Raw genomic sequence first — 18,918 nt, 5'->3', positions numbered from 1 at the left:
TCATACCTCACTCTCTAGGCTAGAGAAGTGGGCCGACCCTCGACGTGAGCAAAGGCTCTTGGCTTTGAGTGGCAGGTGGGGAGAGTAGAACCTCCGTGGCTGTGGCACAGAGCGCAGTCTCTGATATTGGAGTTTGGCACTGGCTGAAGCCTGAGCCTGGGCCTGGCTGGCCATCCCTACCCCTGCTGGTGGTGACACAGAAGATGATGAGGGAGGAGGTGGGATGGGCATCGGGAGGGAGGTGGGAGACATGGATGGCTGCTGGGGTGGCGACGGCGAGGGCTGAGGTGGATGGTCTGTGGGCTGTGTGCTGAGGCTGAGGTTAGACTGGCTGCCTGATTTGGCCTGACTAGGATCTGGTTTGGGGGGCAAAGGCTTGGGTCGAGACCCCCCGCTGAAGCTGTGGCAGTGGGGGAGAAGCTCTTCCTGGCTATGGGAAAGCACTGTGGTGCCTCTCTTAGAGTGGGATGTGTGTGAGCGGCTGTGGGGATGTGGATACGGATGGGGTTGTGGGTAAAGGCTACAGGAACACATTGTTGCCCTTGTTTGTTCCCCTCGTTCCCTAGATCGCCCTTTGCTCTTTCCTCCTCCACTTTTCCACTTTTTTTCTCCCTTCACAGGAATCTTGTCCATCGACCAGTACCGTCTAGGTGGAGGGAAAGCTGCTGGGGGTGGTGGCCACTGGGAACCCAAACCTCCACTCCCTCCCCCCGAACCCCAACCAACACCTGGACCTGATCCCCAAAAATCAGTACCAATCCATCCTTCAGCTCGAGTTCCCAATAAGGAATCGTCTCGACTGTTGATGCTGCCACCTTTTTCTCTCGAGGGGTAGGTACCAAAGAACCAGCCCCCTCCACCAATGCCCCCTATTCCAGTGCTGCTCCCTGTGGGATCTCCCTCCCAGTATCTCTCAAAGCGACCGAACTCCCCGGACGAGCCCTCATCTGAGTAACTATCTTCTACCCTTGGTCTGTCCCTCTCTGATTCAGAGACTGCTCCCCGACCAGCCCTTCTTCCCCTTTCCTCCCTCACCCTATCCCTTTCTTCTTCTTCCTCGTCATCATCATCGTCGTCGTCATCATCATCTTCCGAGTCCCACTCATGGAAGGACAGCCCTTCTCTAGTCTGTGCTTTCTCTTTTTCGTAATGCATTAACAAGGGACGGCGCTCCCCAAGTCTACCACTGTCATCTCTATCTATCCCGCTACTTCGCCGCCGCTTGGAGGATGGAAGAAGTGGGTGGAGGGATGTTGCAGGAGTATTAGAACTATCTCCTCTTCCATTCACCCAAAATTTGACAGAGGCAGGAAGTTTGTTTAGGTTGGGGTAGCGCTTGCTGGGGGTACGATGTCTGGAATGAGAGTGTGAGGACTTGGGACGCCTCTCCCTGCTTCTGCTGCTGTCCTCATCTTCCCTGTCATTGCCATCCTCCCCTTCTCGCCTGCCTCTGTCCCTATCACCTTCCCAGGAATCCCGCCCCTTCTCCCCGAACGCACTCCGATACTGGGCAGAAAATGAAGAGTAGTCTTGTATTCCACCGTCTCTGTCTTCTTCTCCCTCTCCCTCCCTCTCTTGCTCTACATCTCCCTCCTCTGGCTCAGAACGTTTTCCTCCAGTTGATTTCTTTCTTTTCTTAGTCTTCAGAGCCTTTTTCTTCTTCTTTTTCACCTTTCTGCGTTTTCTCTCTCTTTCACGCTCTCTTTCTCTTTCTTCCCTCTTTTTCCTCTTTTTATTCTTTTTCTTTTTCTTCTTCTCTTTCTCTTTTTCTTTTCTTCTCTTCTTTTCCCTTTTTAGCCTGTCAGCATCTCCACCTGCCCCACTTCTCTCTCGTTCACTCCAGCTTGCCCACCACTCTTGGAGTTGAGACAGTTGGCTTCCGCCTCTTTCCCTCTCTCTTTCTCTTTCTCTGTCACCCCAGGATGTGCGTGGTTTCCTCGGGGGTATGGGTGGTGGCAGGCGGCCGTGACTGAGGGAACGAGGCCGGATGATTGAGCGTTCCCTCTCTCTTCCTCTCCCCAGAAGGAGACTTGACTCTTCTGTCAGCTCCTCATCATCATCATCATCCTCTCCATCCATTCCTCCAGTCCTGTCTCGTGTGCTCCGGGATGAGCTGTAGGAGTAGGTGGGAGAGGTGGAGCGAGACGACGAGGCAGATGAAGACGTGGATGTGGACGACGTGGTTGACGAAGAGGATGAGGACGTATAGTGCAAGGATGCAGAAGGGGAAGGTGGGGTATAGGAGGGGCTGAGGGGTACTGGTACTGGAAGTGAGAGCGGGGGAGAGAGGGGGCGTGCCCTCCTCCCTCCTCCCTCTCTCACGCCATCTCGTGCTCCTCCCCTCCGCCCCAAGGGCAGAATGTTCTCGTACAGTGGCCCTCCAGGCTCTTTGGGCTTCTTGGGCCTTCGCTTCCTCCAGAAGGATGAAGGGAGAGGGGGAGAAGGATGTGGCAGCGGGGGTGTAGGAGGCAGAGGGGCCTGACTCTTAGGAGGCAGTCTGGGAGTACCCAAAGTTTTAGCAGCCCCTTTCCCCTGACCTCCGTTGCCACCTCCTACCACCTTCTTCCCCACCCCATGGTCCATGCCCTTCTCTGAATAGAAGGCCACACTGGCTGGAGGGGGTTGGGGGTGGCCCCTTGGCATAGTCTTGGGGGTCTGGGACCCTGCCTGCTGCTCCATGCAGGGCCCCAGTCCCTCAGGGTCAATGGGACCATAGTATCTTTTATAGCCATCAAGCCCCCCACCCCCTCCAGCAGTTGAAGCCCAATTTGGTGGGATTTTCTGAGCAAAAGGTCCAATGTCAGTAATGGCCCCCCTTACAGCCATTGGATTGGTAGTTGTAGCAGATTTGGGCAGCCTCCAGCGATCCACCACTGCCAGTCGGCGATCTGGCCGGGGCAGGAAGGTGGAACAAGGGAGGGGTGCACCTGCAATCGGGGTGTTGGAGGGACCCAGTGTTGTCCCAGAATGCACCACGGTGGGAGGAGAGCCTGGCAGAGGCGATTTGTAGACGGGCTGCGGCTGCTGCTGCTGTGACTGTTGCTGCTGTTGCGCCATGGCAATTGCTGGGTTTGACATCGTTGTTGAGACAACATGTGACTGGGATGGAACTGTAACCATTGCAGTGTGATGATGCGTGGGCAAAGTTTTAGCTCCACCTGGCGCTGTCTCATCCTCAAAGCTACAGCAGCTATACATGCCCTAAAACAAAGAAGAAACCAACAAAAAACACAACATCACTCTCCGTGTGAGTAGAACCATGATGAAAAGTGAACAGCATTTTTGAAAATAAAAACGGTGTTTTAAACATGATGCAATAAAAGACTTGAGAAACAGTAACAATATGCAAATGTGATGTTTAAGTGCAAAAAGAGACACAATGTGTCTGTGCGAGATTAGGAAGCGAGAAAGCCGGGTGAAAAAGAATGTAAATAATAAAACAGCAATCCAAATAACTTTCCGTTTTCAAAAGAACTGCAAGGTTGCTGTTTTCAGATAAACATCCAATTCTATTTATAGAACAGTTGTGCATTGTGCTGTTAATGAAATTGCATACATAAATGCATAAATTACAACCCTAATAGAGAAAAACACTAAATTGTCAGAGACGGTACAATAATCACATGCATATGGTGCGGTTAGTTTGTGTCAAGGTTACTGTCAAAGGACCAGGATATCCAGGGTGTGAGCGGAATTGAATTTCAATTAATCTTCTGAATTGACTGAGTGGAATTGAATTGACCCCAGACCTCAGATTTTCTAACACTTACACTCAGTAACGGATAAGGGTGCACATAGGCAGGAGCACACAGGCTCACACACATGTGTTTACTTGGACACGTGCACAGCATTCTAATTACTACTGCATTCCTGGTACTTTGAGAAGCACACAAAAATGGGTTTCATTTTGAGGGATACATTTGTAGAAATCAGATGCAGTACACTAAACCATGTTTTTATTCGACAAGATAGCCAATTATTTTTCTTTTATATTCAAATTAGGAGCTGTGCATGTTCATCAGCTCTAGAGTGCATGAAAACAGGCTAATTTACTCTCATGAAAGAAGATGGTGAATGCAGAAATATTTGGCTGGTTATAATCTGAAACTCCATCATCAGATCTCACTAAGGTTGTGTCCAAAATTGTCTGATTTGGTCCAGGTAAAGCTAACTTAGAGGGCAGTTTTAATGTGTTATTTGCACCATTGTGAACACTTTAATCCAGATTTTACTGTGCACCAATCCCACAGAACAAAACTGTTGGAAAAGCTGTATACTTCCATTTAGCTATGGTGCTGTACAATGGAAGTTTGGACACAACATGGCCAAACACAAGAAGAGAAGCATGACACAACATTGCAGCAGAGCTTAATTTGATTTCCAATAGCAAAATTTGTGTTGTGTTTACATGCATTTACAATTTTTTTTAAGCTGTTGGGGAAATATCAGCGGGAAAAAATACCACCACAAGAATCCTACACACTGTATTTCATTTAGCTCTGCACCTGGCATTGTTGTGGTAGTTATGAAGGTATGTCACAAAAAATACACCATCACAGATGTCCACAGACTTTCTGTTTACATCTTTCATTGTGCTGTTAAAATGCCATACTGTGCGTGTGAACCAAACTGGATTGCTTAATTTCCTTTTCATAGCTTTGGTTTGGACTAAGGAATTGTACATATGTGAACAGAGCTCTAACCTACAGTAGTTACTTAAAACATTATCTGTGAACATGTGTGAAACATGTAATTCTAAATATGTTGAAAAAAAAAAAGGAAAATGTTTAGTGTGATGACTGTGTTGATGAAAAACTACACAAAGAAAATCACTTACCCTGCTGATTGCTAAGAGAAAGTCCAATTTGCCAGAACTTGTAGCCATGCAGTGGCGCAGCTTCCAGTAGACTAAGTGTTCCCAAGCAAATACCAGCAGACTGAGGCCCATAGCCACCAGCAGCATGTAGAAGACCCCAGCCATGTTGTCAATGTCCAGTTTACTGCTCATCACTTCAATTTTGTCGTTATGGCAGATACCTGACAGCCAAAGGCGCTCCAGCATCTCAATTTCATCTGGAAAGGGAATGAGTGAGGTTTGACATGGAGAGGAGAGGGAAATGAAATAGGCCAAAAGGGGGTGAGAGAGAAGAATGAAGGGAGAAATACAAGAAAACATTACAAGGAATAACAGTAAAGGTGGTTTGAAACAAACAAAAACAAAGTTAAACGGAAATCTGCAAACGACAAGGGGTTAAGAACAAGTCTGAAATCTGGCTTGTTGTTTGCACATAATCCAAGGTGACTCCTCAAGGTCAAAGGTCAGTAATAAAAAAAACCCCACTGCTCCTAAGTAACAAAGAGAATGGAGACTGAGACGGATAGGGGGAAAGAGAGTCCAAAACAATGAAACGGCCCTGAGAAGTAAAATGGCATCGACAACCTAATCTCAACATTGTAACCCAGAGTAAATGAGCAGAGGAGTAGAAAGAGAGGCCAGGAGCCACTGTCAGATGGTTGGATAAACCAAGCAAGCATGGGAAAGAGGGAGCGAGAGGTAATGAGAGAGTTAGGAAGAATGCATTATAAAGAAAGAGAGGGAACAGTATTCTTTCTCGTGTCAGGGGAAATGAGACAGAAAGCGGGTGTTAGACGGCGCTGGAAGAAGGGAAACAGAGATGGAGAACGCGAAGCTAGGATTGTGTCATTATGACAAACAGTGGACTACTCCTCCAATTGGACAAGGATGGGAAAAGAGAAGAGGGAAAATGTGTAGAGAGATAGAGAGAGATGAAAGGAAAAGACCAAAACACAGAAAGTGAAAGATCATAATCATTTAATTGTGCTGGAGGGATGGTCAGAATCTCCATCAAGGTGGTAAAGCTCTTGGGGAGTCAAGATTCCCATCTGTTAACCTACAAGGAACCAGGCAAGACCACGGTACACACAACTCTGCCTTTTCAGGTTTGACCTCACTGGTCCAACAGATTTGAGAATCCATTCTAAATCTGTGAAAGGTTGCAGGAGTTGCTGGTGTAACTCCTTAGGATTCATTTTGAAATTTAAGCGGTGTAGCATTTACCTGCCTTTTCTAATGAAGACATTTTGTAACCTTTAAACAATAACATGATGAGCAGCACTACAACAGCCATGCGTGCAGGTTGAATAAATGTAAATTACATCTTCTGAACAATTTCAAATTAAATGGCAGAGCAGAGCTTTAAAGCAAAGAAGTCACACATCTTGCAACACCACACTGATCTGTGAAAACTCAAGATCTTGCCTCTTCATTTGTGCCATCATTAGCTCTGCTTGCGCAGCTTAGATGAAGCTGATCCAGTCATCTGTGTGATCTGGCTAATGTGTCTCCTGTAGAACATCATTAGCCAATCAGCCGTGGCCTACAGTCACGGCAACAGATGGACGCAGTGCTACGGCAGCGCGCTGGCAGGCTCAGGTAACAGCTCAGGTTTGCTCATATATCCATGCAGTTCATCGCGGAAATTCTAGGCTGGTGAATATAATTCTACTTGTTGGTTATGTAATACTAAGAAAATGACACAGACTGGCAGCTGATCCAAATTTATTCTGCAGTAGAGGAAAACAACTGCAAACAAACAATTAAGAGTTTATTAAGCCCTATTATAAATTTGAAGAACTAGATAGTCGTGGTATGGCTTCCAGACAGCCTAGATCTTAAGCATAAATAGACTTACATGAAGAGACAAGACTATAACGTATACTACATCACAGCATGTCTGTGCACAGTCCTCCAAGATATTCTAAAGTAACCACTGTGAAAGTTCATCAAAAACTGTGTGCCAGGGTATTGAGAAAAACTGATGCTGCTTTGAATGTACAGTGGTCACACCAAATGCTGATAGTCTCTGACTAATTCATTTTGTAATTTGCATGCGATAAACAAGTATTAGCACAAAATATTTAATGCGCTCCTTCAGGTTTTTCATCCATACCAGCCTGAAACTTTCCCACAGTATTGCATAAACCAAGACATGCAAGGTCTGCTTTTGACTTCAGAATCTGGTCTCACTACATAGGATTTATCGGTGTCATTGACCTTCAGTCGCAGCTGTGCACCCAAACAGAGGCCTGATGTGAAAACAGCAAGTGTCGTAGTGAAGGCTACTGATAAACAGACAGGCTCCTCTCCCACTTCCACTTCACCAGTCTCAGCTGAATCCTTTTTCTTAGTCCTAAGTCTCATCTCCTGCTGCTGCTGCCATTTGACTTCTAGTGATTCATCTTGTGCTTCTTCGTCTCCCTCCTTTAAATCTGTCTCCGTTATCGCTGTGCCCGTTTTTTTTTCTCCCCCCCTTAGACCTTTGTGATGGCAGTTGTCTCTACCTTTCAGTCACAGCCAGCTCATGCCTGCCAAATCTGACAGGTGTGTCAAATTCACACTCCACCTATGTCGTTCCTGGCAGGTCAGGTCAGGTAGAGCTGGCAACACTGCAAACACGGAGCTGGCATGCGCCACAAAGACATTACTTAATAACGGAAACTGTGCATGTGCATGCACGTGTGTGTGTGTGTGTGTGTGTGTGTGTGTGTGTGTGTGTGTGTGTGTGTGTGTGTGTGTGTGTGCATGCATGTAAATGAGCGAGCACCCACATGAACATAGGCGTTAGCAGTATGCCAAATGTGGCAAGATGCCAGACATGTCCAGAGACACTGAGCTCCACAGTTGTTGAGCAGTAAACCATGACCTGTACAATCCTGTGCTTTTATCACAACATGACAAACCTCCCTGCGTTCATTTGCAAGATCTTGTGGAAAAAAAAAAGGAAAAAAAAAAAAACCTTTGCCAGCCAAGAACTGACCCAGCTTCTCACATTTTTAATATCTACTCAATGAATAATATATTCTTGAAATCAAAATTATGATACTATGCAAAAAAAAAAAAAAAAAAAAAAAAAAAAAAGGATCTGATAAGGGGGAAAGGAATCTGACTACTTCAGCAGTTTAGCCTTTATCAGGGAACAAGTTGTAGTGAGATCAATCGACCATCTCTTGAAACTCTGCTATGAATCACCAGAGGCAGCAACAAGGAGAAGGATACACTAACAGAGTAAAGACAGCAGTGATTAATATCTCTAGTCCTCTTCTATCATGTAATGCGATTGCAAAATGATGGGACCCAAACACAGCATTGCTTCAATTCTGATGTAACACCGTGACATGTCTTAGCCCAGCTGAAGGTGCGATGCTGAGTTCTTGAGCCGCGGGGCGATTGTTGAGATGCAGCCTTTAAGGGCATGTTGAACGTGAGCGAGCCTCCCCCCCGCCTTCACTTCTCTCCACATCCAAACAAACTAATCCTCTTCCTTAGTAATCCACTCCAAAAACGCCTGCCCTCAGCTACAACCTTCAGCATTCAACGCCACCACACAACCACATCTGTGCACAGCTGATGCTGAGGGGTTTTTTCGCTGCACATAACAGAAGCAGGGCGAGGGCACATACCCAGGAATTAAAAGAAATAACAAACATGGGATGTCAAGCTGTCTGGGTTTTCTGTTTCGGTTGTACACAGACATAGATACAGACACAAACGTAAACACATTCGCATGCACCCTTCCTCAGGTCCAGCTATTCAGCTCCAGACGCCAGTCTTATTTAATAGATCTTGGCACCAAATTGGCATTATCAGTGTGTAAGCAGCTGAAGTGTCTGCGTGCCAGAAACAGCTAAAGGGCTTTGTCCGCCACGCCATAAGCAAAGCTGATTTAGAATATGAGGAAAAGCAAAAGCAGCATCCGATTGAGACAATAAATGCGTGTGGCGACTTTGTAAAATGACAATCAAGAATTAGTGTGCTGACAAGTATTGCTAAAAACAGATTCTCTCTGTCAAACACAAGGAAGCGTCCGCTCGATGATTAATCCTGGACACAAGTGAGCACATAAGACAAACTGAACACTAATATTGCTCTCACAGCTGTCAATTATTTCGTAATTCAGTCTATTCTCTCTTCTGATTCGGTGGATTCTATCCTTCCTCCGAACACATACTGTGTTCAGGGTATTTTTCAGGTTGTGTTCCCTCTCAGATTCCTTCACTTTCTGTGTCAGTCTCAGCTAATCTGTGATAAGTGTAAATCTGTCAGCGCACAAGTTGTGACTTTTTCTTTTTTCTTTTTTTTTTTAACACTGACTCACACAACTAAAGCCGTTCCGAGCAGGAGAAAGAGGAATCGGTAGAAAGTCAAACAGGTTCCACACTCACTGCCACAGTTCAGTCATTTTTGCTATAAAACAGACTAACAATTAATATTCTCCTAGCTCTCACCTCATTTTTATTCCTTTTCTCTCTTCCAGACAGTAAAGAGACCAGGAAATCTCTTTAAAAGCATCACCAGCCATCTCCTAGACAACATTATTCCCTCTGTTACAATCAAAACCCCTTGCCAGCCATCGCTCTCACCTTATTTTCCCCACTTCTGCTACTCAACATCCTCTCATTCATCTACCCCCTGTGCTCTCTATCCACCCCCAACCCCGGTGCGACTTTGTCGCTCATTTCTCAGTCCCGTCACTTTACCCATAACCTTCCCTTTGCCCCTTCATTGTCCTAATTAGTTTCTTCTCTCCCCCCTCTTTCCCTGCGGTTCTTACCATCTCCCACCAGCTGCAACAGAGCCAGGTCAAGAGGACGTTTCCAACGTGAGTTTTTGTGCAGGGCGATACCGTAGCCTGTGGTGGCAAAAACCTTCCCCGAGCCTATGGTCATCACCTTGGAAAGAGGACAACATACAGATATTGAGAAAGTTACCGAGGGGCAAACTCGTGTCGGTTATGTGAGAATATGTGCATGAGGCGTCCGCGTGGGTTCATCCTCACCTTACAACCTTCGTCCTTCCTGGCCATATAGTTCAATACTGCAGCATCATAAATGAAAGCATCCAGTTTCCTGTAAAGGGATCAAGGGAGAATTCATTCATCATTTAATGGGAGCGCGGGAGCAGAGGTGCACAGAGAATGGTTGAGGTAGGGGAAGAGATATAAAGGTGTTTCTCCGCAATGTACCTGGGAAGAGAGTTGCAGTGCAAAAATATGAGGCAGACAGGCACAAAGAAGGATAGGGGGGCATAAAAAGTTAAATCATGACAGGAAAAGGAAGGAAAGGGTGGAAGAAATAAAAAATAAAAAAAAGGTTGGGCAAAAAGATAGAAAACACAAGGAGAATAACATAAAGCAGAGATCGGGGAGATGTGTGAGTGAGAGGGAGAGGGAAGGTGGCGGAGGGGACGAGGAAGATGGGGATTTATACAGTGCGAAGAGCACAGTGACAGGGAGGGAAGGAGGGGGGAGATTTACACACTTCAGGGGGGAAAAGACATGGGATAGAGCCAGAGAGTGATGAGGATTATAAAGTTTAAATACAGACACACGGAGAAAGCACACTGGGAGAGGAAAGAATGGACCAAAAAGGAGGAGAAGAAGAAGAAAAAGAATCGGTAACCTAAGAGGGCAGCTGAGCAGAGCGGAGAGAAAAAGCACAAGATAAGCACTGAGACATATTAAAAAATGCAGGTGGAAAGCAGGAGCTTCTCATTTTGTACATTTTAACACCGAGTTATAATTTCGGTGTCAAGGCAATGGAGGGGTGGGTTATGATGAGAAAGGCTTAGGATAACTTTAACTGGGATAATCCAACACATGACGGGTGATAGAGATTCTACTAGAAAACTGAAGAGGGAGGTGCTGCTCGCACTGTGTGGGGGCGGGAGATAGCAGGGAGAGGAAGAGACGCTGAGCGGGAGGGAGAGAGAGAGACAGAGATAGGCAGAGAGAGAGAGAGAGAGAGAGAGAGAGAGAGAGAAGCAGAGGAAGTGAGGGAGGGAGCGAGAGACAGGCAGAAAGAGAGAGAGAGACACACACTAGAGGCAGAGCGAGGAAGAGAGGCTGAGAGGGAGAGGCAGAGTAAAAGTGAGATAATCTGCGTGTGAAAGCATTAAGTGTGACAAAAGATGTGAAGTGTTATTTGGAGTTGTTGTAAAGAATGTACGTTCTGTATAATGAGCCATGAGAGATACAAAAAAAAAAAAAAGGCAACGTATCACATCTGTCCATACGTCATGATTTATGATAACGCACAACAACAACAACAGCAATATTACTAATCATGATAATATCATGGTTAACATTCTCGCTTCATTGTGAAAATATCCTCAGCTTCAGTCTGCCTTGGTGTCAGCAGTCTTTCTGAGGAGATTGCATGTTCTCCCTGTGTGTGTGTGTGTGTGTGTGTGTGCACGTATATGTGTGTACACTTGTGTGTTTTCTGTGATATAGCAGAGCCTATTGTCTACTGGGATTGTCTTTCCACCCGCGATCCTTGGTGACAGGAGGTGTTTAGAGAATGAATCATAATAATAATCATCATCATAATTATAATGACAGCTACACATTAATACCTTTTAAATTTATGGACAAATAATATTTTTTTTTTTTTAATGAAGCAAGTGGTGAGATTGTATTGTATATTCTGTAAAATGCCAACTGCTGCTTCTCAGGGTCAAGGATGAACTTTCAGTTATGCAAACAGATGATAGGTCTTTTAAAGGCTCATAGGAATAGAAATTCAACTGGTGGGAGACACCATCTGCTGAGCAAGACCACCGACAGAAAACCTCGCTGTGCTTTCAATGCCAGGATGTGACTGTGACAATAACAGTGAGAGAAATGTTTCCAGTGTCATTTCAGAACGGCCATGACATGGAAAGAGCTGAGAAGGGAGTTCAACTACACGAAAATGCAAAAAAAAAACAAAAACACAGAGATGCAACACAATACGTGTATATTCTCATGCTGCAGCGGACTCACCCAGTCTTCAGATTCAGAATGGCGTCCTCCACTCCTCTCTGGTTGTATTTGCCCATGTACTGGTGCATGTCTGGGTAGTTGGAGCGGATGTTTTTTTCTGTGCTCCCGTTGGGCACCGTGCCAAACTTCAGAGGTGGGTACTGCTCCTCGGGATGCTGAAACTACCAGAGCAAAGGGAGGTGAGGGAGGGAGACGGAAGGGGCCTGAGACACACCAGGCTGTGCACCAATCTGTCTGACCTATTTCTGTCCACTTCTCAGACTAACTCACAACACTCCAAACACAGTCAAATCTCAGAAAAGAGAGCAGCCTCTGGACTTAAAGCAATATTTAGGAGAGTGTCTTTTAAGTATTCAAGCACTGTGGTAACTGAGTTATGTTAAATGAGATTTTATTCATTTGTAAATTCCTGTGCTTTAATCAATTGAACATTCAAATGCATGGGATTTAGCTCACTCTAAGACTTTAATTCTCTTTCTGCTTTCCCCACTTCATCAGTATTCAAGAAGTGAAGTACCTTCTTGTCCGAGAGTCCCGACACTGTGTCAATGTACTCCTCCTGGATCATGAAGGCAGCCAGGTTAGCAGTGTAGGAGGCCAGAAAGATGACAGCAAAGAAGGCCCAGATCAGCACCATGATCTTGCTTGTGGTTCCTCTTGGGTTCTCCACCGGCACAGAGTTGTTGAAGACAATGGCCCACAGAAGCCACACAGATTTTCCTATCGTGAAAGTGGATCCTCCAGACTCTGCCCAGAATTGTAAAAGGAGGAAACAGGGTGAGAGCGAAAGTCTACTGCCTGTAATGTTTTTTTCTTTTACCAGAGAGCAACCGAGCTAGTGTATGTGGTGGTGTGTGACTGCAGATGAAGCACCTGATTTCAAATAAACTTTCCTGAATGATCTGTAAAAGGTTCTTAGAGTATACAGAAAAAAAAAAAAAAAACAGCATGCAATTTGATACCGAACCTGGTGAGCAAGTGACTATACATTTCAAGCACGGCAGCTTTCAATTCAGCTAAAACGTGATTGTACAAATGATTAAACCACATGTTACAAATCATTCAGAGGGCTTTCGCACGCGCTCACACAGCGGGGGGGAAGAGGAAAGGAAGAGAAGAGATGAGAATGAATGAGGGGAATATATGAAAGGATGACAGAAAGGTAAAATTATGTGGAGCACAGCAATCATGCGGTAAAAGAGGGGAGCTGGCTGGGTATTCGACCAAGGCATCAGGCATACTGAATATCACAGGGGTACAAACTATGCTGCTGAATAATGAATGACTGCTTCAGCATCAAGAATAGTTGGATGCGGTTCAACATACTGTATGTATAATATTCTTTTTGCCACACTCGCAGTTAAGGATTGAGGCATATTAATACAGTTCCATAATAATAATGTCCATAAGTTTAATTTAATCTGGAATGTGACAGCTGACCAGAAGCAAGAAAACCGTTCAGTTCAAAACAAAAATGACGACTGTGATGCTTCAAAAACATGTTGACTTTGATTTCCTGAAACACTTCTGCAGGATGTGTTCACCGCCTGTCCTTTTGATCAACTTTATTTTTTTTTTTCTTTCCTGAAGTGATTGAACGCACAAAGACCAATTCATCAGACCAGAAACACAGACGGCTTCAGCTCATCACTCACTCTTGCCCGTTTGGAGACTGCGGTTGTAGCCCACGGGGCTGAAAAACTCAAAGATGAAGACAGTCACAGCCACCACGGTCAGGCACATGACAAACATCATCACCCACACCGCCGGGCTGTAGGGCTCTGTGGCAGAAAACAAAAAACACACAAAGTGAACACGTGTGAACTTCTTTGTACTGCGATCATTGTCATTGCTTCATAGACATGGCACATTAAATAGAGGCTCAGCACTGCACCTCTTCCAAAAAAAAAACAAACAAAAAAAAACACTTTTTTTATTTAAAAGACTAAAAACACTAAGACTAAAAAGATTAAACTCATATATGTTTGCTTCATGTCGAGTCGGTGAGAATAAACAGCTGAAATAAATCTGAGCCAGTACACAAGAAAATTACAACTAAATCATGAATTCTAAATCTTTCTACTGGGGTAAATTATGATTGATTTTTGTTGTTTTATCTACGTCTGCTTTTTTTAAAATCACATTTCTGATGATGTGGGGATTCTAAGCAATTAAAACGGAAACTGTTGGTATTACCATATTATCCAAGGGAGTAATTTGTCAAAGGAGCTTAGGTGGGATTATGTTGGCAATGGATGATACAATAATGGTATAATAGCGGCGAGCCTCTAAAAGGAGCCTGTAACCATGTACCATGAACCTGAAACACTTTAAGTCTTGCATCATAACTTTAAATGTCCAGATTTTTTTTTTTATAGTATGCATTACATTTATGACGTTAATTTTTACAAAGCAATTCCTTTAAAAATCTTTATGTTTTAATAAAATACATATTAGTATTACCCTCTACTCTTTGTTCCCCTCCATCCATCCTCCCTCTGCTTTCAACACAAATCACACCCAGTGTTCTCCACAAGTCCATAAAATTGTTTCTCTCTCTTTTTTTTATAACCATCTCAATGCAGTCTATAGGCCAATAACACTGCTCTCCCACTGGAGCCTTGAGTCTGCTGACAGAGTGAAAGTAAAAGTTAAGAAGAGACGAGCAGCTGAGAAAAAAAAAAAAAAACAGAAGCTAATCTCGATGTAAAGACCAGCAACCAAAGACCGCAGTGTTTTATGCAAGCTCGACACTTTACAATTAGATTAGATTCTGAACGTCGGCTTAGCGTTTCCCACAAACATGGCCTCTTACCTAAAAAAGCTGATGGAGAAACGGTGCCGTTGCTACGGGAGACCATGACACTGATCCCAGTCTCCACAAACGGTACAGAGAAATCCACAACCTCTGACCTCTCCTCATTGATAGTCAGAGAACCGATGGCCATGTCCGCTCGCTTGTACACCACCTACAAGGGACAAGAGCGGTGATAAGAAAGGAAGCTAATTAAGGGACACACTTGTAGAGACGAAGCCATTTCCATAGCCAACAAAGCTTGTTTTTTTTTTTTGTTTTGTTTTACTCGGTAGGAGCTTCGCATTTCTACACCATGATCTCTTGAGTGAGGAATACCAAAGACTCAGTCCAGTATAAATAGTGAACTCCTGTCTTTTGTGCATCTCTTTAGCATATGAAATGAGCTACGGCCCATCTTTTTTCCTGACACCATCTCGCAAAACCTGAAAACCGCTCTGTCTGCTGATTGTACAAGTGAAATGTTAATCTACATTAGACATGGCACATCCGCTCTTCAGAGCAAATCAGCAGAAAAATGAAGCGGAGCGGAAAGCGAAGCACCCTCCTCTCAACTTTGCCAAGTCTCTGGATTACCTGATCAAAGAATGGCAGGCTTTGGAACATCTGATCAAAAGACAGACATTAGTTTGAGAAAACAAAATTCACTTGGCCTCTTGCATGTTAAAATAGATTCGACAGACAGCTCTGGCCTGGGCTCAGGCTATAAATGATAGAGCACGAGTGCACAGCGGGACTGTTTTGGAACCTGTGACAACTGGCGTTTGGCAGGTTCCCTTTGGGACAAACATAGAAACGGCAGGACGCTTCAGTGAAACAGCATCGATCTCAGTAGGACTGTGGGGATGTGTTCATGCGTGTCTGTTTATTTGTGCCTCTTTTTCCTCTGTCAGCATGACTGTTTTATTTATTTATTTTTTTTCTTAATAGGAGATCATGAACCATATTGCCAAGAAAATATCAAGGACAAATCACAATTAGCCAGGGGGTGCCTGACAATGTGCGTATGTGCCGCCGTGACTGTGTGTGAAGAGGGATGCATGTCTGCAGATAAACACGCTGTAGGGATGTTTGCTACTGAGCAAGTTCACAGCATGCGTTAGAAATCACATTTACTCCTTTATTTTCTTGAACCGTGTGCATTTCACCCTCTCGTCCGCTGTACGTCTGCGTATACACCTGGGCGTGTGTATGCGAGTAATAAATGACAGCTGTCTGATTGCCAGCTGTGGTTAAGCGGCCATAACTCTCGCGGCGATTGAAGTGACACATAGCGTTTAACGGGTCACCCAGGGCTCGAGAGCGCACGCTGAGAAATGCTACTGTCCTGCCCATCCGCAGAACATGCAACACAAAATCTGCAAAGGCAAAGCAGCACACACTGTTTTTTTTTTTGTTTTTTTTCACACAGACGCACACACACACACACACACACACACACACACACACACACACACACACACACGAGTGACACAGGATTGACAGTGAGAACACATTGTTCACAAGGGCAGACAGGCAGAACCACAGGCATCCACGCACAGACGCACGCACGCATGCACACAGGCACAACCACATACACACACACACACACACACACACACACACACACACACACACACACACACACACACACACACACACAGAAACTTGCCTCTCCAATCATGCCGTTCCAAACCCCATCAATTTTCTTGCCGTGTTTCCCATTGGTCACCAAGTAAAGGTCGTAGGTGAAACCAACAATCTTGGCCAACCTCTTGAGGATGTCGATACAGAAGCCCTTGCAGCATTGCTTCATGGGAGCCACTCCCTCGTGGATGGCGCTGTGTAAAAACAGATTGCAAACAAGAGAAACACATCATGTAACAGTGGACAGAAAAAGGAAAGGAAAGGGTCTGGAGGAAGGGACGGTGCGGCCGGGCCCTCGGTGACAGGTGTGATCGACCAGCGCAGGGCAGCTGCTGTCATCCTTTCAGCGGCTGATGAACCATAAAGCTCCACTGTGGTCATATCGGATTCCAGACCCCTGAGTCATTCCCCTGATCCTCTGGAGAGCAGTCTGCTATTGATTAGGGCCGCGGAGTGAAGGGACCACAGTTTGGATAGGTGACTGATGTCGCCTCGATTGGATGGCATCATGAGAGCTTAGCAACCTCATTCACATCTCGGGTGAATAAGGCAGCAAATAAACGCTTCGCTTTTTTTCTGAAAGATTTAACTTCTTCAATGACTTCTCTAAAGTGTCATTTATTTATTCACACATTATATGATGCACTAACAGCTGCATGTATAATAAAGCACATCATAATCATCACTAAACTCAACCCAGTTTTCCTGAGATTTGTTTTTCACTCAGAGCAGTCTAACCTGGCATTGAGAGGCCGTCTGCAGGGAACCGAGTCACGGATGCAGGTTCCAGATGCAGGATCTGCAAGCTCCACAATGACAAATGGCCTTTCCTCCAGTGTGACAACGCGCAGGTGCTGGGCATCATCCGGCGGTTTAAGGAATGGCCCGTAGCGAGACCAGGCAGGGTACCGAAGCCTCAGCACGCCGTTCTCCCACCAGCCTACCTAGGAGAACAGACAAGGGAAACATTTTAGAAAGGAAGGGTGCACAGAGAGACAGACAGCTTTTTTTTTGTTTTCATCCATTTACTGGCAATTTACGGTACCATTTGTTTATAATGATAAATAAATACATCATCGTTACAACATTCAACACAAAACATCAATCAACCCCACATTCCCGTTCTCTCAATTACAGTGCCTCAAATTTTCTGACTTGCTCTGACATCTCAGGTTATTAAAACAAAGGTTTTCCAAATGCATGACAGAATCAGTTCATGTTACCGTTTTTGGAAGCAGAATGCTTTCAAATCAGAAGACATTCTGGCTTGAACAGGTCTCTTCATCAAGGGTTTTTTTTTTTTTCGGGAGGACAAACTGTCCTCAGCAAAAATCCAAAAATACCTTTGAGAAGAAGTGTGATAGGTTAAAATTTAAGAAGTTGCGCAGAGTTACAAATCCCACCGTTACAGCTTTGTTGGGGTCTTCCTTCACTGGCTATCTCGCAAGAAGGTTAGAAAGAAAGGTTTTGGTATTAATCCTGAATCTGTGTGTTTCTGGTAGACAGGCTGACACAAATGTGTGGGATGTTGGAACCACAGCAGATGTGAGGAGGCTTTTCTACATCTGATTTATTCCCATTTACAATATATAAGAGAAAAACTCTGGAATCTCATTGCCTTGGACCTTTTTCTCATCGAGACATTTTAACCACTTGCCCACGACTGAGGTGCACTTTAATAAAAATAAGGCAGCAGCTGCTGAGTTCTTGGTCAAGAGTTCAGAAGCAACAAGAGCTGTTTATGCAGCCACAAAAAGAGATATGCAAATACCAGTTAAGATATGCAACATATTTAAAGGAAGCTGGGAAGAAACTTAACTGAGGAGGCCAAAACTCAAGATTCTCACTCCTGTTTTCGCTCCTTCTCGTTGCCGTGTGAAACCTCTGAAACCCCCACCTTTCTCCAGATTAAACTCTGACCTGATATAAGTAACTGTTTCACAAGTGTGCGAGTGCGACCTCCCATATGCTGCATATATGCTGCACAATGAAAAAGCACAAACCACGAGTAGGAAAGCAGAACAGCTCATAAAATCACTTTTTGTTCATATGTATTAAGACAAGCATATTATTTCTGACACCCAGAACTAAATGCTTCATACTTGTTTAAAAGCATCTGGGCTCAGTATTAAAAAAATACAATTAAGCAATAAAAGATTATTATAAATTGCTGTACAGTTTTCATTTAACATTATTAAATACTATCTTTCATATCCATTAGATATATCTAATCAAGACTAAAGACCAGCATAGCCAGCAGTTTATTACATTCAGCCCAGCGTGGTAGACAGACTGCAGAATTGGGTGTGGATTAAAAAAAACATATCTTTGTCTGCGAGCACAGAAGGTGGTAACATAGCATCAGATGAAGAAGAGAAAACTGTTACTTTTCAGAAGAAAGCTTTAAGATGCTAACCGTTAATTTAATTAACGGATATTGAACAGTTTCTTTGCCTGAATTGCATCCAATTTTCACTCAGAAAAACGCGTGGGACACCAGCGAGGGATTTCCAAAAGAAAGGGAGGGAAGAGATGGATATGTGTTTTTCTCATCTTTACAATAAATCGTTTTTTAAATTGGTTGAAATCTAATATCAATTTCATAGATCTGCATGAAGTGTAGCTGAACTGTAT

At 44.5% G+C, this 18,918-nt stretch overlaps 1 protein-coding gene across 1 annotated transcript in view; it reads right to left on the bottom strand.

Annotated features, from left to right (window-relative positions):
* Positions 1-18,918, bottom strand: part of grin2db (glutamate receptor, ionotropic, N-methyl D-aspartate 2D, b) — a 50,824-nt gene continuing 31,906 nt past the window's right edge. Inside the window, exons 7-18 of the mRNA XM_030102321.1 lie at positions 17,023-17,228; positions 16,310-16,478; positions 14,659-14,812; positions 13,499-13,624; positions 12,361-12,590; positions 11,844-12,004; positions 9,858-9,927; positions 9,633-9,750; positions 4,838-5,073; positions 2,634-3,201; positions 1,651-2,525; positions 1-426 (exon numbers count right to left, since the gene is read on the bottom strand). Coding sequence (XP_029958181.1) covers positions 1-426; positions 1,651-2,525; positions 2,634-3,201; positions 4,838-5,073; positions 9,633-9,750; positions 9,858-9,927; positions 11,844-12,004; positions 12,361-12,590; positions 13,499-13,624; positions 14,659-14,812; positions 16,310-16,478; positions 17,023-17,228 — 3,339 coding nt within the window. The remainder of the gene's footprint in view (positions 427-1,650; positions 2,526-2,633; positions 3,202-4,837; positions 5,074-9,632; positions 9,751-9,857; positions 9,928-11,843; positions 12,005-12,360; positions 12,591-13,498; positions 13,625-14,658; positions 14,813-16,309; positions 16,479-17,022; positions 17,229-18,918) is intronic.

This window comes from Salarias fasciatus, chromosome 11 (assembly GCF_902148845.1).
Source record: "Salarias fasciatus chromosome 11, fSalaFa1.1, whole genome shotgun sequence".
In the NCBI taxonomy this organism is placed as follows: Eukaryota; Metazoa; Chordata; class Actinopteri; order Blenniiformes; family Blenniidae; genus Salarias; species Salarias fasciatus.
This window is presented reverse-complemented; position numbering and strand designations above follow the sequence as displayed.